This window comes from Eptatretus burgeri, chromosome 10 (assembly GCF_056783735.1).
Source record: "Eptatretus burgeri isolate ZD-2024b chromosome 10, Ebu_testis_v1, whole genome shotgun sequence".
Taxonomy (NCBI): Eukaryota; Metazoa; Chordata; class Myxini; order Myxiniformes; family Myxinidae; genus Eptatretus; species Eptatretus burgeri.
The window spans coordinates 13651864-13676401 of NC_140970.1; the positions used below are offsets into that span (position 1 = coordinate 13651864).

Below are 24538 nucleotides of genomic sequence, written 5' to 3' on the forward strand. Positions count from 1 at the left end.
CCTTGAGGAACTCCAGCCTGGACAGGAAGAGGGGATGAAAGAACTCCATTTAGGGTCACACGGTGACTGCGACAGGAGAGGAAGTCTGCGAGCCATGAGTTGTCAAGAAGTATGTCCAATTCCATATGGTTTTCTTATTTTTGCTTTCACCTATAGCACATTAACCAAATGTGCTATAGCTTATTGGAGTTAGTTAGTCGAAGAAGGTTAAAAACCCGGTTCGATTCGAACAACTCTGAAAATTTGACCTTTGTGAACTTTGAAGGTCAAACGTCAAGGATTATGACCTTTGGTGCAAAACTTCCTCTGGAACATTCCAGGAACCATATAACGTCATATAGGCTATATGGCATTTCACACTCCTCGGATTATCCATACTTTGATGAAATCAGCGTAAAAACAAACTTGAAGGGGGCACCACGGGTAAGATGTTCAAGATAGAGCAAAATGCTTTCAAGACTTTAAGTGGGGTATGACCTCAAGATTATGCATAGAAAATATTGTCATCCTTGCTCTCAAAGTTTGGGCGGTCGTATGATTTTTATGTCAAAATTTGCAATTTTCTAAGTTTGTGACCTTGTGATCTTGACCTTGGGACGAAAATGAAAACTCGAGCTCAGTGGGGCTATGCAGGTGCCATTGGGCTAACCAAATACCGAAACCACTGCCAGATTCGACAAACCCCTCAGAGAAGATGGATTTTTACGTCAAAATTGCAATTTTCTAAGTTTGTGACCTTGGGACGAAAATGAAAAATCTTGCTCCGTGTGGCTGTGCATGTTCCATTGGGCTTACCAAATACCAAAACTCCTGCCAGATTCGACAAACCCCTCGGAGAAGATGGATTTTTTTTGTCAAAATTCACAATTTTCTAAGTTCATGACCTTGTGGCTAAAATGAAAAATCGAGCTCCGTGGGGCTATGCAGGTGCCATTGGGCTAACCAAATACCGAAACCCTGCCAGATTCGACAAACCCCCTAGGAGAAGATACAAATTGAAATTGGCTACCCCCTAAAAACACAATTCGCAATTTTCTAAGTTTGTGACCTTGTGGCCTTGACCTTGGGACGAAAATGAAAAATTGAGCTCCGTGGGGCAATGCAGGTGCCATTGAGCTAGCCAAATACCGAAACCCCTGTCAGATTCGACAAACCCCCTTGGAGAAGATGCAAATTGAATTCAGCTACCCCCTCAAAACACATGTTTTTGTGGGCGTGGCTCCGCCCATAATGGGCGCAACACGCCCATTCTCCGGAAAACACAACTAGATCAAGATACAAACCTCGCATCTTAATTTTATCAAGATCGGATCAAAACCCACGGAGCTATACTCAGGACAGACAGACAGACAGACATACAGACATACAACAATAACGAATATAGTGGTCACTTATTTTTTTCGTGAAAATATTTTTTCGTGAACCAATAATGGGAACGGTTCTCATTGTGTTTGTATTTTTAATAGTCAAGACAAATATTATTTTGATAGTTGTGGTCTTCCACCACCTGTTGAAGTAATAAAATTCTTACAGAATGGTGTTTATCAAACATTTCATGTCCAATAATTAAATTCTGAGTGTTGTGGTCAATTATGTCTTCATGTGTAATTTCAACTCAACAAAAATAAAATTTTTAATGACATTTTTAATCTCATATAAATGACTTATGTTGGAAAAGATGGTTCTATCTTTGGTGTAACCCAAGAACTGGATATTGATTTATCAAATGATTACACAAAGGCACAGGCTGAACGACAGAAATATAGTGTAGCAAAAAATATTAATATTAAAAATGTTTATAAATTTATAAATTATCCAAGCCCGATTGACGCGAATGACTTGGTGAGGTTAAGTGATTAATCACAATATATATCCTGAAATAAAATAGCACGGTTTATTGAACAAGTAGAATTTACAACCACAACACCTGGTTCAACAAACCATACACCTTTTCTAATTAAATTCAATTATAATTGAATTTAATAAGAAAAGATAATTAAAGTAGATAATTATCTACTTAGTATTGAATTTTATAAAGAAGGAACTATAGTTAATATGAGAATAGAGAAATGGGTGTATAATATGTGTGATTTTGGATATAATTGGTCTTTTTCATTAAACCGAGAAGACCTACACAATTTTTATCAGTCTCGTAAAGAAGAATATTATCCTCTTGGTAAGAATCAGGAGATATGTGGAAGCACAATTACCAAACAACAAATACATGATTTTGGGAATAGGAAATTATATGATGGTGAAGCAATAGTTTATATGACAAAGAAGGAAGGAAATTGGATAATTATACAAAGTCGAGGAATACAAACTGATTTAGCAACAGGAAGATGGGGTGGTATTAAGTGTCATCATATTATTCTATCATATATTTCTGATACATAAATGACAGCAAGAAGGCTTCAAGAAAATTATAATTTTTGCATTCAAGGATACCTACAATAAAAGGGTGTTAGATTTTACATTCCTTATGAATTGGAACAGAGACTATGAACATGAACAATTGGAACTAACCTTAACGGGCATTTTTCAATTAAGAACTGGCCTTATACTGATATTAAAAAACGCACAAATAGAGAGTTGATTAAAATATTAAATAAAAATGAACTTCTAAAGGTGATGCAATATAAAACTCTTTTAGAAATCATCAACAAATCTTATTGGTGTCCTATTATGATAAAAACAATTGTGGATTCAAAGGAATCGCAGAATCCAGATGAATATATGTATGATATTCTTTGGGGTGAAAGTGGTTCAAGGACAGTAAGGGATGAGAAAGGAGTTGAAGAAACTGAGACAAAAGACAAGGAGGAGAGGGAGAAGAGAGAGAAGGAGGAGATGGAGAAGAGAGAGAGAAGGAGGAGAGGGAGAGGGAGGAAAGAGAGAGAATAAATTAAAAAAATATATGGAAACCAGTGAGATTATAAAAACATCAAAGATATTACAGAAAATAAATCAATCAACACATTGAGGAGGAAAACAAAGAATTGGCAAGTCTATTAGAAATATATGCGTCAAGAGTATTAACATCGATTTCAGGGAGAAGATTTAAACGAGAAAGTGGAGATAAAGGAGATCATCAACATTTTTTCAAGATTAACCAAATCACAACTATACAAGAGAAAATGTAAAACGTATCCTTGTAAGAGATGTCTCAACTACTTTCATACAATGTAGGATGTAAAGGATGTAAAGATGTAAAGTTGGAGGATAGAGAGAAAAAAATTAATATCCTTAAATGGACTGAAAACTTTGATGGTTATCAATTTAACAATGGAAAGACAATTTACAACAATCTCAAAATGATATGTGGCTCAGGAGGTGGTCTTATAAGGGCATTAAGAGAGGTTATCATTTCATTTCTGCTCAACAAAGACACTTAAATTAAACCAAGAACCAAGTTCCAAGTTATTATTTGTGAATATACTCAATGGAAATGAAAGTTACAAGAAAATTAAGTTATTCCTTGAAGGAGAACATGGACAAATATTTGTTGGTTCGCTCTTTGAGTATAATGAAAATATGAAAGGGAAGAAGTGCTTCAATCAGTAAGTCTCAATCTTTCATCATCTCAATTTTACATTTGCTTGTATGGGAGGGAAGGGGATACATGGGGAGGAAAGTCTCCCATTTTGAGCGTTTGGAGCTTGGGTCAGAAAGTTTTTCCCTTTCCCCCCATTCATTTGAATGGGCGTCCCAGAAACCCCATTTATCATCTACGAATGTGCAATCAATTTTTTTAGGCTTGTATATTGTCGTGTCCAAGGGGTTGAATTCATTATCCCACTCCCGACCCAGATGTCGTGGACTGGCGGTTAACATCGACCTGGACAGCTAGCCGAACGGTTCTACCTTGGAGGCAATAACTAAGGTCCTTGGAGATGATGGCGTGCGCGGTACAGAAGGCGGCAAGGGTGCTTTGCAGATGGAAGCACATGGGTTTGTACTTGAACCCACAATGAATAGACAAACAGTAGAATCAACAAATTTGGGTTTAATAAAAAAATTCAATGATTCTTTATGAAAATAAATCAACACTTGATTATAAAAATAAATGCAAGCATGAGGTAATGAAACGTGAGTAAACTAAAACGTAATTGTTAGATGTCTCGAAGCAGTCACAAAAACAGACAAGGGGAAAGATAAAAATAAAAGGAAATCCTCCCTTTACACTGGCACTTAGCTGCGTCTCCAAGGATGATCTTTTCGGAGCCTGGTGATCGAACCACATAGTCACCACATAGTCACCGGATGGGAAACCGCACCCAAAATGGCACCAAGTCACTCTATGCGCGGGAAATGTATGTGAGGTAATTTGTGCGGGTGGCCTCCAACACCAGCACCAAGAAACCACCATATAGTTTCTTCTCACGATCGAACTGCCGACGCCGCTAATCTCTTTACACCAGGTCCGCTCGCAGCCAATGGCATGGCCTTTCTCTTCGCACATACAATGGGATGCTGCTGAATTATCGCTCAGAGATGCGCTCTTCTTCTCCTCTTCTCAGAAACGCACAAACTTCACAACCCAGCCAAACTGTCAATGGCTAGCGTCTTGCTCCAGCATGCGAGCAAATTCACCCCAGCACGAACAACGAGAATCATGCTGCCTTTTGACCATGTTGAGGAGAGCAAGGAAAACAAGACCCTCTATCTCAACCATGTTCTTCACACCTTCTTGCTGTCCTCTCTTATGTCACACTGACCAATCATAAGCCTCGGGGCGTAGCCTGCCGGTACGAAGCCGGGAAGGTGGGTTTTCTGCCTGTCCGAACGTTTGGCTCTGTTGTTGTTGTTGTTGAAAGATCGTTCCTTTTTACAACTGGCCTTGTAAATGCAAAAACAAGAAAAGGTCACAGGGGGCAATCACAGACTGGAAGAAATAGCCTTAAACCCTCTCGAGTTAACACAGCACCACTCCCACTCCCCCCCCCCCACCCCCTCTCCCATGTGGTGACATGTAGCAATCTTAAGCTGACAGTTTTCCCTACCTTAATTTACATCGAGATGTCTCCTACCTGTCCACGGACCATGGACACGACACAATCATATCTTTATTATGAAATTCTCCCATCTACCACGCAAACATAACAATATTGATGGCAATCGGACATGAAAAATTCATGGAAGTTATTGGAGTAAACTGTGCTTTCAAGAAATGTTGGTATTATTAGGGGCCGGTCGGTACCCTTTTGAAATTGGATTATTATCCCCCGCCAACCAACGGAGTTGGCGGGGGATATAGAAATGGTTATTATTATTATGATTCCATGAAATTTGTCGGGGACCTACAGGCCACACCGTTGATTCGAGGAACTTGAAACTTTGACCAACTATGACAATACCACTCGACTTGATGCATATCCTAAGGATGATGTCATAGGTCACGTGACCTGACGGCCATATTAGGTTTCAAGAAATCCATTAAACTGCATCTCCTCCTTCAGTTTTTCGATCGATTGATTTGATTATTGGCATACATATAGTCCATCTGAAGGCAAAGAACGCTCTTCTCTACAATTTTTTTATTTTATTTAAAGCTCATTAGCATGCCATGGCCCAAATTAAAAAGTACTGATTCAGCAGTTTTTAAAATCAACTGTGTTAGGATTCCATGAATGTTCTATCGACCTTCAAGTTAAACCGTTGATCAGAGCAACTTGAAACTTTGACCACCTATAGTATAGCACTTTAGTTGATGTATATCCTAAGAATAACATCATGGGTAAAGTGACCTGGCAGCCTTCTTGGATTTCCTGAAAACCTTTTAAAACACATCTTCATTTTTCGATCTATCACATTCAAACTCTGCATAATCAGATCCGGGCTGCCAATGCAATGATAACATCACGCACTCGTCCAATCAGAGTGGGGCGTCTCTGTCCCCAGCATCACTGCCAGCAGTTTCAATTTATAATTTGACATCGTCATTTCCACCAAATGTATTACAGATGTTCTCTTCTACCTGAATGCTATGTTATTTAAATTTTGGTGTTCTTGTTTGGGGAAAAAAAAATCTTAATCATTCAGAATAGAACTATAAGGATTATCTGTAATGCAGGTATGCGGTCACACATTCATCGATTGTTTTTTTTTCAAAATAAGATTTTGAAGTTAGAGGATTTATATCACTTCCACTTGGGGTCTTTCATGTTCCAACGGAGTCGCAATGTTTATCAAAAAACATGATTTGCATAAATATCCAACGAGACGAGCGTTTTCATCCCATCTTCCATGGATGAGAACACACTTTACATACAAAACTAATTTATACGAGACCAAAGTATTGCAATTATCTCGACCAATGCAAATGAGCCAGAATTCTCAATGGATCCAAAGGTAAGCTTATGTAAGCATTCATTGCATGCTTACTCAAATAATTGATTCCATGCATTGTCATTATCGAGATAACCCTTAAAATATTTATATCTGCATTTGATTTGTTTGTAGAACACAGTATGAATCATAAGTCAACCTTTTGAGTACAATGCAAAACATCTGTAGATTATATCGCATCTTAAAAACTAGAACTGCACTCGGGAGAGCGTGCATATCCGCCACGTTGAACAATTTACGTTTTGTATCCGACTAAAAAGGCCGGATCTGGATCCTCACCTGAACCTTAACCAAAATCGAATCAGCTTGTTCTTGTCACCTACCCAAATGAGACACCATGTTTTGTCATAATCCATCCACAACTTTGTGAAATTTCATGCGAGATGTCGTTTTTGACCCCCATCTCTCAATGGTGAAGAATCGCTTTTTAAAATTAATTTTTTTTTTCTCCCATCCACATCTGGATCCAGATCTTCACCAAAATCGAATCAATTCGTCCTTGTCAAACACCCAACCTGTCCAGCAAGTTTCGGCCAAATCAGTCCAGAACGTTTTGAGATATCATGCTCGCAGACAGACAGACAAACAGGAGTGAAAACGTAACATCGGTCCACTTTCGATGGTGGAGGTAATGATTCTCACCAAAACAGCGGATGACTCGTGCCATTAACATTTAAATCTACTGCTGCTGAGTCCATTATCTTCTTTGTTCATACTTTTTTTGGTCTTCTGTATAAGAACTAGTATTTGTGTGTGATTTTTGTCTGTTCTCTTGTATTGTTCGTTTTTTATTCTTCAATTCTTGTAACTTCGCAAAGGTACCTAAATGTTACCAAACATCTCCTTACATTTAAGGTTCCCCCCACAAGAGTGGAAAAGCACTCATTATTAGTGTTCATTTCTTGATAATTTCGATGCTTCATCCATGTAAGCGTGATTGGTTTGACTGTACATGTACACATACATATTATTGTACTGAAGAAATGCATGGAAATAAATTCAATTCAATTCATTCAAATGTCTGCTCAGACTCAGCTGGTGACGTCAGCACGTTGCCAGCGATGACGCTGGTGGCTCCGCCCCATGGGGCGGTGTCTTCTGGAGGACCGGCAACGCATCACCTCTGACGACCTTGACGCGGCAAGCGATTGGAAACGAGATTTCTTGACACCACCACGGCATGTTGAAGGGCCGCTTATCAAATTTGCTTAGATTGCTTGTGAAGGACAATCTCGGCAATTATTTAAGGATGCTCACGAGACCTTGCAGAGGCCGTCATACATTTGGAACAATTGGTGAAACCGATAAACGTGACGGCGAACCTAATGCTTTATTTAATCTATTCTCTCAGCGAGCTGGGCTGATATTTGCCAGCACTGCCCAGCGCTTTTCTATATTTATGTTTGGCATTTTAGCAACGGGTAAAACTTTTTTGTCTGTCACTCTCTCACTATCTCACTATCTCACTCTCTCCCAATCTGTATCTGTGTCTCTCTCTCTCTCTCTCTCTCTCTCTCTCTCTCTCTCTCTCTCTCTCTCTCTCTCTCTCTCTCTCTCTCTCTCTCTCTCTCTCTCTCTGTCTCTCTGTCTCTCTGTCTCTCTGTCTCTGTCTCTCTGTCTCTCTGTCTCTCTGTCTCTCTGTCTCTCTGTCTCTCTGTCTCTCTGTCTCTCTGTCTCTCTCTCTCTCTGTCTCTGTCTCTGTCTCTCTCTCTGTCTCTCTCTCTCTCTCTCTCCCAATCTATGTCTGTCTCTCTCTCTCTCTCTCTCTCTCTCTCTCTCTCTCTCTCTCTCTCTCTCTCTCTCTCTCTCTCTCTCTCTCTCTCTCTCTCTGTCTCTCTGTCTCTCTCTCTCTCTCTCTCTGTCTCTCTCTCTCTCTCTCTCTCTCTGTCTCTCTCTCTCTCTCTCTCTCTCTCTCTCTCTCTCTCTCTCTCTCTCTCTCTCTCTCTCTCTCTCTCTCTCTCTCTTTGTTTGTCTCTCTCTCTCTCTCTCTCTCTCTCTCTCTCTCTCTCTCTCTCTCTCTCTCTCTCTCTCTCTCTCTCTCTCTCTCTCTCTCTCTCTCTCTCTCTCTCTCTCTCTCTCTCCTGCTGGCTGTTGGTGAGTCGAGTGGAGTGTCATGGCGGCTGTGTGGTCTTGGTGAGCTGTTATCTGCCCTGTTTTTTCGCCTTTCTATCCCCTTTCGCATAGTTTTTCACCTCCCTTCCTTTTTTTCCTTCTACGCATCGTTATTTGTGCTCCCACCCTCCCCTCTTCCCTCCCCTCTTCATTAGACCTCGCGCTCTGGCCTTCCCTCGCGCCGTCGTCACCCCACCCCACCCCGCCCATCTGTCCTTGTTATTTCATGGTTTGGCCTTCGGTTCATCTCTTCCCCTCCCCATCCCCCTGTTTCCTCCTCGCATACCTTTCCCCCGAGATAGAGAGAGAAAGAGCCCACAGCTTCTTGTGGATAGCTTTTCGTTGGCGGCCCATCCCGGGTCTTCAACTGATCGTTTTTTTTCCTCACTGTAGTTGTGTGTATTTCCTTTGGAAACCTGTCTCGTTTCATATTTAATTACTGCACGAGAGCAATCACCCCTCCTCCCCCTTCCTAAACATGACCGTATTCCCGTTATGTGGCATTTGAACACGGACTTATAATAACCTGGACCAGCAATGCCATCTACTCGCAGCAGTGAGAACTGAAGTCACTGGAAATGGCTCAGCGGCCATGTTGCGTTGCCACTCGCTAGTCACGCGCAATTCAAAAAACCTGTAGATGCAAATTAGAGTTTTAACTATTTTGCCAGTATTTTGAACCGGTAAACGTAAAAATGCCACAGTGCGTGGCGTTCGGATGCAATAATAAGTCTGGGAAGAGCTCCACATGCACCTTTCATCGGTAAGAATGCGATTATTGATGCTTTTTTTTTCTCTTTCAATCGTCAATCTATTTTCAGAGTATTATTTTAAGAAGTTACAATTTAAACGCTAAACGCTAAACGCCAGTATAACAATCTAAATGATGGCAAAGTACAGTCGATAATCTGAAAGAAAATGTAAAAAAACGATATTATCCAGGAATACGCCGGAAATGAGTTTTCCAGGCGTCTCAAATTCAATTTTTTCCAGAGATTCATTCCTCCCATCGACCGCCCTGGCTGCGTAAATAGTTGGGCAGGTAGCTCACAATATTTGTCCATTTGGGGGCACAGGCCGTCCCTATTCCGAGGGTCCTGGCTCCGCGGTCCACCTAACCCGATGTTACCCCCAAAATCATTTTGCTTCCTACGCGCCTTAGGGTTAGGGGGTTGTATCTATCTTGATATCAGAAATCTACCTCCACTGACGCCAATTGTAGTACCCATCCTTCCATCCCTTCAAACGCCAATAATCGAAAATGTCATTCGGATCTTTTTTTTCCAGATTCTCTAAGGATGAAAAGTTGTGCAGACAATGGTGCCAGGCGCAGAGAAGGGAACACTTTACACCAATGCCCGGTGTGACATTACTTTGTAGTGAACACTTCCTGAATTCTGACTTTGACAGTACGGGCCAGACGAAACGGCTTAAACAAGGCGTCATACCAAGCGTCTTCAAATTTCCACCTCATCTCCAGAAGGTTAGTATACACGATTTATTACAATGGTCTCCACTAAAAAATTACATATTTATTTGATACAAATATTATATATTTTTATTTGATACAAATATTTATTTGACACATTAAATTGTTTTTAATCCATAAAAGTTCTAGAATTGATTTTGGGTGCGAATACCCGGAAAAACGACCTCCTTTGCTGCCAGGATTTTTCTATGAATTTCTGTACGATTCTGACTGTATCAGACGATGCAGGTCGTTTTGTATTCGTGCCCAAAAAATTAATTCTAACACATTAATTTTATAAATGCATCCACATTCAAAATGTTTATAAAATGAATAAATTCCCGCGGAAATCAAATTTAGCACAAATTTTCAAACTTCATGGACATCCTGTATGTGCAATTAAAATAAATGGAATCCTGAATCAGAGTGCTCTAATTGTGATTCTATCAAGCGGTTCGCACTGTATTGAATTTACCACTAAAATTTCCATGAATTATCAGTTTTCTGTTCACCAGTTAATTCGAAATTTCGATCCGATATTAATTATGTTATTTTCGACACAGAAACCGATACATCGGAAACCACCGGTTGACAGACACCTGGCCCCAGAGCCAAAATTCACAGCTGCGCCATATTCACCACCAAGGCCGTCGACTTCAGCAGACCACACGTACTGCGCCGATCCGAGTCCCAGTAAAATGAAACAGAACCTGGGTACAGAAACTGAGACAATTGAGAACCTGAGGAAAAAAACTGAAGGTTACGCAGCAGAAAACGCGAAGATTGAAGTAAAAGGTAGAGAAATTAAGCTCTGTCGTTGAAGAACTAAAAAACAAAGGGATGGTTTTGGAAAATTGTCGAGATACTGAATTCGACATTTTCTGGGGTACCACTGGCGGTTATGAGTCGAATATTAAAGAATCAGGTGAGCGGAAAGAAATCCAGGCAAGAATACGATACTGTGATCAAGTCATTTGCCCTCACACTAAATTTCTATTCTGCGAAGGCCTACGACTATGTGCGCGAGGTATTCGATCTCGCTCTACCTTGTCCTTCAACGATCCGAACCTGGTACAGTGCCATAGACGGATCACGGGGATTCAACCACGTAGTATTTGACGCATTGGAGGTGAGATTTAAAGAAGATAGGAGTACGCTATGTGCCCTAATGTTGGACGAAATGTCACTGATGGAATCAGTAGAGATGTCTGGTGACAAGGTGCTTGGATATTTGGACATTGGAGCAGGTAATCTGGACGATACCGCGCCACTTACTAAAAACGCTTTTGTAATTATGTTGGTCACTGTGAATGATCAATGGAAAGTTCCAGTCACCCACTTCTTCATCAATGGTTTGACTGGTAAAGAACAGGCCAATCTTGTGTCTCAGTGTTTACTAAAGCTACACGAAATTGGAGTTAATGTCATCTCGCTTACCTGTGACGGGCCTTCAGCGCATTTGACAATGTTGAAAGAGTTGGGCGCAAGTATCAACCCGGATGAAATGAATTCGTCGTTCCCTCACCCAGCAGATCCTCACAAGCTCGTTTAGGCATTCCTCGACGCGTGTCATATGTTAAAGCTTGCAAGGAATTGCCTCGGCACACTGAAGACGATGAGAGACAGTTCTCAGAGGGTCATCTCCTGGAAATATATAGAAAACTTGTGTGAACTGCAGAAACAGGAAGGACTACAGTTGGCAAACAAACTTAGTCGGAAACATATCGAATGGAAGACAAATATAATGAAAGTTAATTTGGCTGCTCAAACGCTGAGTTCAAGTGTCGCGGATGCAATTGAGTTCTGCCGCAAAGAGTTGAAACTACCTGAATTTCAAGGGAGTGAGGGAACTTGCATCTTCATCCGCACACTGGATCAACTGTTCGATCTGTTGAACTCCAGGAACCCTTTGGCACGCAACTACAAGGCACCGATGCATCCTGCTCGCGAGGCAGCTTTTTTTGCCATTCCTGGAAAAGACAGGTAATTATCTCACAACCTTGACTAATACAAGACTTAAAACAGCATTTATTGGGATGCTGACTTGTATCGTAAGCGTTAAAAACCTCTATCTGACATACGTCCAGCCCCAAAATTAATCTGTAAAGTATTTGCTTACATATAAGCTCAGCCAGGACCACATCGAGTTGTTCTTTGGAGCCGTCCGTCTCGCATGTGGTGGCAATAACAATCCAACAGCCAGACAGTTTATCGCAGCATACAAGCGTCTTCTGATGCGGCATGATATCAAAGCCAACAAGGGGAACTGTTCAGCCCAGAACGCAGCATGCATCCTCACAGCTGCATCATTCAAAAATATCACTAAGAGGGCTGTCCCAGATAAGACGCAGGATATGCTCATAGCCAGACACTACGATTTGCAGCTCTGCCAGTCAATGACGAGTCACCACGATTATGCCGATATTCCACCATTTAACAAACTTTCTGTGTTCCTGGAGTCAGTTGTAACCTATATTGCAGGATATGTGGTTAGGATGGTGAAGCGGACACTCAAATGTCAAGATTGCTTGCTGGCTCACACGCAGAATGATGATGTCAATTTACCTGCCTATAGGCTGATGGCTGTTAAAACAAGGGGTGGCCTTACCGCTCCATCATCAAGCGTTGTTCAAGTATGTGAAGCCACTGAGAAATGTGTTAAGAGAATGCTAGCGGTGACATGGCAAGATTCCTCGTGATAGTTACCTGAAATCTGCAATCTCTGCATCAGTGTTTGCAGAAGTTGGATCGAGTGCATTTGACTCGCTTTATGATCACGTTTGAGATGGAGGCAGACTGTAATCATGTATTTTCTCTCATACAGCACATCTGTGAGTGCTATACAAAGATTCGTCTCCATCATGTTGTTCGAACCATGAACACTGGATTGAAAGATAAACCCATCAGGAAAAAAACTCAGCAAACTGATCCTATTTGCACATCAATAGTTTACTAACCATTTGCTTTGAAGTGTTTCTCCTAGGTTTCGACATATCTTATGTTTCAACCTACTGCGATTATAATAGTTGATCGTCATCTTCGATAGGTCAATACATATTAAACCAGTCTCATTAGTGTGTAGATTATAGATCATGTTTATTAAGGTTGTCCAATGTCTGTTCAATGTTTTCATGATTGATCAATATATTATAGGCCATACAGGTAGCTTTAAGCTACTCACATCGGGGGTAGCTTTAAGCTACCCACTATGGCCTATAATATATTGATCAATCATGAAAACATTAATGAGACTGGTACTGGTTCAATATGCTTCAACCTACTACAGAAAGCTACCCTCTATAATATACACATATTAATAGGAGGCCAGAGGTTAGTCTGTAGAATATAGATCATATTTATTAAGGTTGTCCGATGTCTGTTCAATGTTTTGATGATTGGTCAACATATTATTATTTATAGGCCATAAGGCCTATTAATTATTATAGGGGCATACCTGCCAGCCTTTTTGGAATGAAAATCGGTAGATTTTTGCGCGACGCAGGGGCATGCCCCCCCCCCCCCCCCGCCGGCAAATTTTTGAAAAAAATCGTGCACTCTCCTGAATTTTAGACCACTTTATAGCCTCAATAAAATCAACTATTTACCACAGCAAAATCTGGCCTACTTGTCAAATTTAATATGTGCAACAAGTAACAGCTTCCAAAATAATTACACTGGCACTTCAATACATGACATTTTTGAAACAAGTAACAAAAATGGCAAAATAGTGCATTATCCTACATTTAGACCACACAATTTCCTCAATAAAAACGACATATTTACCACAGAATCAGATGCATTACATGTATGTACAAGTGTACTGATAACTAAGGGCGGATAATCAGATTTAACGGTGTAGACGCGCGTATAGACGACGGAAAAACATAAACTGCAAGGTACTGCACAGTATCGTATTCTGTAACTCGGATAAAAAAAAAATTTCCCTGAATTTTAAAAACCGGTAGATTAAGCATGTAAAATCGGTAGCCGGTAGATAGCCTCGAAAATCGGAAGGGTTGGCAGGAATGTAGGGGGTAGCTGAAAGCTACCACCTTATGGCCTATAATAATACAAATATTATAGGCCATAGGGGGTTAGCTATACACATTACACATGACATTGATTATCATCAACACATTACACTGATTATAATCATCAGATCATATGACATATGATATGATAATCATTCATGAGAATTGTGACATCTAGTACTCACTCACCTTATTGATTCGTGCTGCAGAGCTTATATTAGCTTGGTAGTGATCATGGGCGGCGGAGACTGTTGTTAGTGAAATGAAAATCATGTTCTTCTTATTAAGCTGTACAAAAATGTTGTTTCCAGCGAGAAATTCGGCACAGATTAATAGATTCAATCTGTGAATTAATATTGGCAACGCAACATGGCGACTTCAGTCGACCTCTGACTTCAGTCGACAGAGGCCGTTGCTGGTCCAGGTTATTATAAGAAGTCCGTGCATTTGAAGCATTAACAACAAAAAATGGCGTCGTCTGTGTCCCACCCGACGACGTCAGCGTCGAGGATCTCGTTATCGCTACGGGAAACATAGTCGGTAGTCACAAAGTTCGTGCAGCCTCGCGAATGAACAAACATGTGGTAATCTTCGTGTCTGAGACAGAACTGCTTCACGAAATCGTATCGACCGGACTATCAACAGACGACGGACATTTCGTGCCCGTCTCCCCTCTGGACACACCGGCCGTGAAGGTCATTATCTCGAACGCTCCTCCTTTCCTGAAAAATCAGACACTGATCTCCGAATTATCTCGTTATGGTTCTGTGGTTTCTCAAATCACGATGTTACCTTTACGGAGCCAGGACGATCGGACGAAGCATGTAATGTCTTTTCGGAGACAAGCTCGTGTGGTCCTTCCTCCCTCTAACGCAGAAAGAACCTTGAACATCGTTTTAAAACTCAAAATTGATAATCATGATTACCAAGTCTACGTAACCACTGACACCTTGAAATGTTTCGAATGTGGTAATTTCGAACACTTGAAACGATCTTGCCCAAAGTCAACCTCGTCGAACGATGAAACAAACCTCGTCAACAAGAATACGTCTTCATCTTCTTCTTCCTCGAATGTGAAGGAAGCGAATCACGTGTCCGGTAATAAGGCCCAGGCCTCCCAACCCGATAGTCCAAACAGCAAAACGAATGTTTGGGAAGTTTTCACCATCGTTTCATCAAGAAAGAGAAAGACTTTACCTGATGGTCGTTTAACCCAGAAGAAAGGAGCATTTACAAACGAGGAATCTGTCGATAATGTTCCTGCAGTTGTGACCGACGTCACTCTACAATGTTTACCCGGAATGGACCCGGACCCCGGTACCTATGACCAACAAGTTCAGCCTACTTGCCGGTGAGGACAGAGACCGCTTTACCTGTTATCACAGTAAATGAAACTGTTTCACTCGTTAAAAACTCTCCTATTGGAAAGTCCATCGACGGTGAGACACAGACCACGAGTGATGACCCTACTGTCACTTTGGTAAATGTTAACCCTGAATCCTTGTCAGGAGGAAATAGCGAAACAAATGTTAACCCTGTTACTGCTCCCAGTTCATCACGTGGTGAAGCTGGAAACGCAGGGAATGTTAAAATGGATGTTTTACGAGAGACCCCCAAAGTACTGTATACCACCACGCCGTTGGAGGTCGATAACACCGTTACGGTCGAGGGAAGTGAGATCGCTACATCCGCTGATGGTGTTTCCGTTTCATCAACCCCCCCCCCCCCCCGATTATTTCCGTTCCTTCACCAGGAGACGTTCGCACAATGGAGGCGCACATAGACGTGGTAACCAGTACAGATCCGTGTATCAATACTGACGACAGTATCGATATGCAGGACGGTACAAGTTTGTGTGACTCGGAAACTAAAACCGACTCTGACGAATCCGACCTGGAGGAAGCAAACAGGAACAGTCAGGTGGAAACGATGGAGAAGCTCACCGGTCAAAGTCCTACCCCCCCCCCCACCCTGAACAAATAAGACTCTTCTTACAAAATACATACAGGAAACGCAATATAAACCTGACGGAATACTTTCCAGATCTACTGTCCTTCCTTGAGTGTGCTCAGGCTATCGTACGTAAGCCTGACTTATTCGGTTTCCACCAGACACACTGTCACCGCTTAAATAAACTGATCGCCAAGGCGAAAAGGGATCGTAGTCAATTATCCTGCTTCTGATCTTATTCTTAGAAACTATTATTTTCCTCATGGCCAGTTTCAAGATTGGAACAATAAATGTTAATGGTGGTGGGAGTCCGCTCCGCAAGATCCAAATTAAACAGTTGGTAGAGGTCAACGGGCTCAACATAGCTTTGTGACAAGAGACCCATACCGTCCGATCTGTTCAGGCTCAGTGGCGACAATTTATGGACAAGGAATGTTTCTTCAGTTACAACTCCACGTCGAAGGCAGGCATCATGTTTGTCTTAGGGAAACATTTCCATCCGTCCTGCCTTAAATTTATGAGTATTATTGATGGACACCTTGCCTCCGTGACCTTCTCTATCAATCAGATCAAGTTCACAATTCTCAATGTGTACGCTCCAAGCAAAAATGACGAGTGGATCTCCTTTTTTGCCGAACTGAGAAAATTCCTGCAAACACTGGATTTGCAGATTTGTCTAATTATTGGTGGCGACTTTAACTGCACTGTTAGTGCTTCATTTGACCGGAACGGGCCAGAACCCCAACCATGTACCGCAAAACTTTTTGCAAACATCATTGCGAAATATAATCTTCATGATATTTGGCGCATACAGCACCCTTCTGATCGGTCTTACACATGGTGTCGTTGTTTAAACAACCACATCTCACTTGCGAGCCTTGATTGCATCGATGTAAATTCTCATTTATTACATGGAGTTCATAAATCCGATATCGTGCCTTCTGGTTTCTCTGACCATTCCCTAGCTCGAGTCTTTATTCAACTCTCTAAACCATGTCCAGGGAGCTCTCACTGGAAATTCAATAACAGTTTACTCGAAAACCTCAACTTCATTCAGGCCTTTGAATCCTTCTGGACGGCTCTCCTAGTATAGAGCGGAAGCTCAGCTGTTCCATTAACCCGTTGATATGGTGGGATTTAGTAAAAACCCAAATTAAAGGGTTCTGTCAACAGTATCGTTTTTTCTCAACAAGGGCTGACCATGAAGTTAAGAAAATATTACAGTTAGAGATTTTACAACTCCAACGAGTCATCGGACAAAATAATAGTAACATACAAAAAACCTTAACTGAGAAACGGTCCTTAACCGAGAGGAATGCACGTGGTGCCTTAGTTCGGATGAGGGTGCGACACCTGAATGAGGCAGACGTACCAACCAAGTACTTCTTTTCCTTAGAGAAACGTCTTCCCAGTAAACAGCTTTCTCAGCTGTGATTGGCAGATTCATCCTTTACCGTTACACAATCAGAAATCAAACCTTCCGTGAAGGAATACTTTTCGAAAATATATTCAATGGAACAAATAAATCCCGTCAGTGTCGCCTCTATCTCCGTAGGCCTGCCAGTGTTGTGTGAAGATGGGCTTTCCCAACTGGAAAGACCCATCACCTTGGATGAACTTGGCACTGCCCTGCACGGCCTTGCCATTGGGAAAGCACCTGGATTGGATGGACTTACAACCGAATTTTACAAGAAGTTTTGGCACTTATTGGGTCCAGAACTCATTAACACCTTGAACGCAAGCTGCTAGCTTGGAGAGCTACCTCGGAGTAGCCGACGAGCTCTTCTTACCCTCATCCCAAAAAAGGGAGACATGCTGAGTATTGAAAATTGGAATCCTATCTCCCTGTTATGTACGGACTATAAGATATATTCAAAAGTCCTGGCATCGCGACTTACTCCTCATTTATCCTCGTTGTTGAAAGAAGACCAATGTTACTGTGTCCCAAAACGTTCCATTTATGACAACATCTCCCTTGTGAGAGACATCATTGAACTGTGCAAGGAAAACCCTAAAGATTTAGGACTTCTTCTCCTTGATCAGGAGAAAGCCTTTGACCGTGTTGACCATCGGTACCTTTTCGAAGTACTTGAGCGGTTTGGACTTGGTTCAACCTTCATCTCTTATATTAAAATACTATACAATAATATTTATAGTGTGCTTGAGATAAACAATGAACTTGTTGCACCTTTGTCTATTAACAAGGGAATTAGACAAGGTTGTCCTCTTTCCGGGTTGCTTTATGCTCTCTCCATCGAACCCCTACTGGTTTCTTTGCGCTGTAGACTAACAGGGGTTAGTTTGTCCCAGCTTGAACGGCCCATCAAGGTACTGGCATACGCCGATGACGTATGTGTATTCGTACAAGATATCAATGACGTTAACATCGTTCATTATTGTTTGTCCTTATTTGAAAAGGCTTCTTCAGCCAAAGTAAATTGGAACAAAACGAGCGCCCTTTGGCTCGGTCCGTTGTGCTACTTGGCGCCAAGACTTCCTGCTCCACTGTCATGGGCCAACGATGGTGTGAAATACCTTGGAGTGTTCTTAGGTAATAATACCACAGTAGCAAAAAATTGGGCTGGTCTGCTTGAGTTTGTTGAGGGTAAACTGCAAAAATGGAAAGGTCATATCGTGGAAGGGTCTTGGTCATCAACACACTGGTGGCCTCTTCCTTGTGGCACAGGTTCTTCGTGCTGCATCCTCCAGCGGTGTTACTTCAACAGCTCCAGAAGTGCTTCGTGTCCTTTTTCTGGGGTGGAAAACACTGGCTGCGACCTGGGGTCCTCAGTTTACCACTGACCGATGGAGGACAAGGCCTGGTCAACATAAAAAGCTGGCTAATGGCCCTTCAACTCTCGGTTGCTTTTCGCATGCTATACACGCGACCCTCTCCACCATGGGTCAACGTCGCTCGTAACCTTTTGCAACAGGCTGGGAGGCGAGGCTATGACCACTCTCTTTTCCTGATGGACCTTTTCAAAATCGACACATCACCCCTCTCTGGTTTCTATAAGAGCATACTAAATGCGTGGCAAGCTCTGACAATAACTAGAGCTACACATTCTTACACGAAACAGATGTTTCTCGAAGAACCTTTGTTATACAACTCCCTTTTCCATGATATGCCTGCTGATAGGTGTTTTATTCAATGCATTAACGACGACAATTATTCAACGACAAGGGCGTTAAATCTGTCGCTGATCTTCTCAGCCCAAATGGCAGCTGGATCGGAGCTGATGCATTGGCAAGCCTGGTCGGTGTGCGATCCTCTCGAATCGTGGCACGCATATTAGGTAGTGTGCTTTGGACATGCACACAGCTCGCACCTGCTTGGGAGCAAGACCACCAAAGCAATGAACAAAATGCACATCAAATACCTTGTCTCTCTACCTTTCCTGAACTCGTATGTGCTTTTTCTCTTGCCAGTCCTCTTCCTTGTCCCCCTTTTAACATAGGCCTCAATGGCCTTCCCAAACAAAAAGACCTTTATTTGGGTTGTGTAAAATTTCTTTCGCAACGGCAAATAACACAGCAGAAGGTTCGATGGAGAGATCTCTTACCTTGTTCTCGCCATTATTTTCCTAACTGGAAAGGTTTTTATCCCCCTCCTGTACCACCACAACATGGTGACCTCCAATGGAGACTAGTACACTGGATCCTTCCTTCTAATCACTTGTTACACCATTTTTCAAATCTGCTTGTGGATGAATGTCCTTTTTGTAAGAAATCTGAAAACCTTTTTCACATCTATGTTGAATGCCAACGGTTGGCACCTTTATTTATTTTACTTCAGAATTGTTTTGTGAGGTTTGGTTTGATTTTTAACACTTGTGTGTTCATCTACGGATTGGATATCCCACACAAAAATTCCAATGCTGTGTTAGCCAATTTCCTGCTTGCTCAGGCAAAGATGGCAGTATATATATATATATATATATATATATATATATATATATATATATATATATATATATATATATATATATATATATATATATATATGTCAAGGAAAAGAAAACTTGATGGTGTTGGAGTAAATGATGAAGATGCTTTGTTTTTGTTCAAAAATCTTGTAATACATCGTTTTAAATTGGATTTTGATTTCTTTTCAGTAACTGGAAGATTACCACAGTTTGAATCAAAATGGTGTATAAAAGAAGTTATTTGCAAAGTCCGAGAGGAATGTTCATCCTTTTGTGAAATGTTTTGTATATAATCCACCCGATTCATCCTTTCCTTTCTTCAGAAATTGTTTCTTGGTTTTCCTTCTTTCTCTGAAATGAAAATGTAACTCCCATTGGGGGGCTTTCTTTTCTATTTTTATAATAAAAAGATACAAAAGCCTCTCCTCTCCTCTCCTCTCCTCTCCTCTCCTCTCCTCTCCTCTCCTCTCCTCTCCTCTCCTCTCCTCTCCTCTCCTCTCCTCTCCTCTCCTCTCTCATACAGGGACTTTTTTTGGCTCGTATCTTTTCTCCTATGGGATCGTTGACCTCCACATTTAAGAATGAGTATGTGGTAGGCTTTGACTTCCACTATTACTACCATAGCTCTAATTATTCCCACCATATTTTGGGGTTGGCCAGGAAAGTCTTTGTCTGTGCCAAGTCTTCAACGAACGAACCGGCTGACCAGGAATATGTGCAGTGAAAACACACCAATTGAAGCAAATTTGGACAGGAAATTGAATTTTTTTCTGGATGTCGTCGATAAATCACGTACTCCTCGCAAAACACACCTGCCACCAATTAATGCCAGCAGAGAAGACATTCGGCTTACCAGCCGAAGGACAGCACACTTTGACAGTTTATGATCAGATCGGTTATTGATCCAGACGAGATACCTCAAAGGTGTGTGTGCTACCTGTGTATTATCCAAAGAGACTATTTGACCTGAGTAACAGTGTCATTTCTGATACAACACCCTTGCTGTCAACCAATTTGATGAAATCGAATCCAGGAACCTTTGAGCTTGGTGGACGTTAAAGATCTGCTGCTTGTGTGTGCTGCGTGTGCTGCTTCATTTGGAGTACAAGGTGACTTATCGTCGGCACACGGCGAGGTTCCAAATTCTTGCTGGGACTGTGGATAGAAAGCGGTCTGGTCAGGGTATGGTTGCTATGTGGGAAGTCGCTCCTAAACGTTAAACAAATCGTGCACCAAGGTGTTCGCACATCATTTATGTGAACAGTCATCGTCGGCTATGGAGGGCAACCATTACTATTATTAATAAATATTTTCATATGCTCGCAAAAGCCTGAATATACAGATCAAAATCCATGGGTATTGGTACCAACTATTCATGACAGATTATCTGTTTGAACACACGACAAACCATCGTTTTATTATTTCTCAAGATGATATTGGTATCTTCATATGCGAGTTTCAGAATGTGGAATGGAGTCCTCCCAGGCTCAAAGCATCCACATTAATTTCGGTACGGGGTCACAATTCACAGACCAAGCTGTGAAGTTTTATGTTTTCAAAGTTTTGTGCCGAGGACTTTCTTCAGGATTGTCACCGAGTCCCAGACAGCTTCCAACTGTAGTTAATTTGTAGTAATATTCCCAGGGATGGTTTTTAATACCTCTGTGAGGTTCTTTGTCATCATTCCCGAATCTCAAACTATCACTGGTACAACTTTGGCATTCTTAAACATCCCGGATCTTTTCACTTCGTTCTTGAGGTCTTGCTTGGTATTTGTGCATTTTCTTGATTTCTGCATCATTCGTCCAAAATTGCTGGTATAAACACCCCACTTAACATAGCCTTCTCTCCTTTGTACCTAAGTATGATATCTGGTCGCAATCCTTTGTTAACCTCCGCCATCTTCGAAGATGGACGGAGGTTACTGTTTTCACCCCTTTCTGTTTGTTTGTTAACCTCCGCCATCTTCGAAGATGGATGGAGGTTACTGTTTTCACCCCTTTCTGTTTGTTACTTACGAAATCTAAAGATTTCGTAAGTATATTGATGACTTCCGTTTGTTTGTTTGTTTGTTTGTTTGTTTGTAGGCACGATAACTCGAGAACGGAAGAAGCTAACAATGTCAAATTACACCACGTGATTCAGGAGCACGATGGCTCGTGCTGATTAGATTTTGGTCAAAATCTGTCAAAGGTCAAGGTCACAGTGAGGTCAAACATAATTCCGTAAATTCATGTGGAGAAATGGAGTATTTTTGCTTCGCTCGACGTTACGAGTTCGTTTTAACTTCGATTTTAATTTTGTCTTCGGTTTTTGCGATCGCTTGGGACGCTTAAAACTCGGTTGTCGAATTTCTGGGAAAAATCTGATGTTTTGGAGACGTTTTAAGATTGTATAAAAAATATTTCACTCGACGCGTCACGGGTCGTCCCATGATGCAGTGCGCTCGAGCAGACGCGTCGTTGGGTTACGTTAAGGTATAATATAATTGCGTGGAGAAATGGAGATTTTTGCTTTGGTCGACTATACGATTTTTGATGGTTTGGTACAGAATCATCATAGAAATTTCTGGTTTGCGTCGCTACCTTCTCTAGAGACAGCTTTTATTAGACAAGGTCAGAGGTCAAGTTGACGATTTCGGAAGTACCAGTCTATGACTGCTTGTTTGTTTGTTTGTTTGTTTGTGAACAGTATTACGGAAAAACTCCTCAACGGATTTCAACGAAACTTGTGGGGGGGGTGGGGGGGTTAGGTATGGTCCAAGGATCATGCCATTAAATTTTGCACATGGTCCAAAATCCGATATGGCCTCTATGGTGGCCATTTTAAAAAATATATTTTAATTTTTTTTTTTTTTGCATTTCTACATGTTTTAAGTGATTTCCAACCCCCCCCAAAAAAAAAAAATTGTTTGAGAAAAAAAAATTTTGCAACTTTTTTTCAACAAAATTTCGATTTCTTTTTTTTGCATTTGTACATGTTTTAAGTGATTTCAAACCCTCCCCCCCCCCAAAAAAAAAAATGGAGAAAAGAACTATAACTCTGTCAGCGCTGTTGACATATTTAATGAATAAGATATAAAGTTCACTTGAGTGACCCAGCAGTATTGGCGGCGGAAGTTTTGCACTCTCCCGAGTGCTCCCCCTCTAGTTTTCTATGTCCATGCTCGATCAGATCATTAGGTGGTACGTGAGCGGTACTTCCATGTTTTCAGTGATTGCTTTTAGTACATATTCCCACAAATTCTCTGGAACTGGGATACTGTCATTTAGCATAACATATCATCTATTTGCGAACACATCTTCACCCCTCACCTTTCTATCTTTTTTTTTCTTCCTCCATGCAGCTTGAAGTGGCAGCTTGAATCCGAAAGAATGGTATCATCCCAGCCGAGGGAGGATGTTGGCAAGCTTAAGGATGAGAGGGTAGCTAAGGAGTTTGCGAACAGGCTGAGTGGGGATTTGAGAGGTCTGGGTGCTTTGGAGAATCCTGAAGAATTGTTGAGTGTCTTCAAAACCACCATCCTGGATGTTGCCAGTGGATGTCTTGGAAATCACCAAAGGGCAAAGAAGAATTTTGTCTCTCAAAGGACACTGGATACCATTTATCAAAGTCGCAGGGCCAGGGTTAATGGCAGAGCTGAGCTGTTCAGGGAGTTGAGATGTAAAATGGTACGTGCACAGAGGGTGGACAAGGAGGCCAATATGCGAGGAATCTGAGTGGGTAGAGCATCACCATTGATCAAGTGACTCACCTGCTTACAGGGGAATTCTTGCATTGTGTTCCTCCAAGCCGGCCCTCGGTGAACCGCAGTTAGAGCGGAGGGTGGTGGGCTCTTGAGAGAGGAGTCTGAAGTGAAGGCCCGCTGGACTGGTTACTTTGAGTGGCTGTACCAGGCTGATCCACCAGCTGTTGACTTGGATGTCAGGAGTGTTGCTTTCCCTATGGCGGACCCTCAAATCAACTGTGATCCACCTTCATTTATAGAAACAGGCTGCGGTGAACCGGTTGAAATGGGTGAATCTCCTGGGATCTGTGGCATCCATGCTGAACTTCTCAAGGCTGGTGGACATGCTGTACTCATGTCGTTGCATGTAGTTCTGTTCTCTGCCTGGAAAAGAGGTATCATCCCAATTGACTGGACGAGGGGCCTTGTTGTCCATCTCTGGAAAGGGAAGGGTGATCGCCAGGACTGCAACAACGACCGAGGGGTGATGCTGTTCTCAGTGCTGGGCAAGGTCTTTGCTTGGATAAATATTGATAGGGTCCGCCACCACCTGCTTGAGCTCCAGTGCCCAGAGCATTGAGGCTTTACACCAAGCAGATCAACCATTGACTGTATTCTTTCCCTTTGGGTCCTCATCGAATGCAGACGAGAGTTTCGGCAGGGCTGCAACCTACATTGATCTCTGCAAAGCATTTTATTCAATGAATTGGGATGCCCTCTAGTCAATCCTTGGTCTTCATTGGGTGCCACCAAAACAGATCAATCTGATGTCTGAACTGTACTCTGGTACTGAGGATGCTGTGGCATGCTGATACCATCTCCTACTTATTTCCAGTTGTTACTGGAGTTTGTCATGGGTGTGTACTTGCCCCCAAACTTTTCAGCACTTGTATGGAGTGGATTCTGGGGAAGATGTCGGAGAGATCAAGTGGCGGTGCATCATTTGGGAATGTCAAGATCTCTGACATTGATGTCG

At 41.8% G+C, this 24538-nt stretch overlaps 1 protein-coding gene and 1 long non-coding RNA gene across 7 annotated transcripts in view; one reads left to right on the forward strand and one right to left on the reverse strand.

Moving 5' to 3' along the window:
* Positions 1–3991: 3991 nt before the first annotated feature.
* LOC147017960 (uncharacterized) lies at positions 3992–14916 on the reverse strand. Of its 2 annotated transcripts, XR_015062208.1 has the most exons (5): positions 14149–14916; positions 12635–12810; positions 11755–11898; positions 11366–11572; positions 3992–4839 (listed from the first exon to the last, which is right to left on the reverse strand). It is a non-coding gene; the product is annotated as an uncharacterized LOC147017960 (long non-coding RNA). The 2 variants fall into 2 exon arrangements; XR_015062209.1 differs by lacking the exon at positions 12635–12810.
* Positions 8286–24538, forward strand: part of LOC147017961 (general transcription factor II-I repeat domain-containing protein 2-like) — a 102930-nt gene continuing 86677 nt past the window's right edge. For 2 of the 5 annotated variants that reach the window (XM_085897100.1, XM_085897101.1), the window contains exons 1-2: positions 8287–8481; positions 9748–9943. In XM_085897100.1, the coding sequence (XP_085753226.1) occupies positions 9815–9943 (129 nt within the window). In that variant the 5' untranslated portion in view covers positions 8287–8481; positions 9748–9814. Of the gene's footprint in view, positions 8482–9747; positions 9944–24538 lie in introns of those variants that run through there. The other 3 variants (XM_085897102.1, XR_015062207.1, XR_015062206.1) reach the window with 3 other exon arrangements.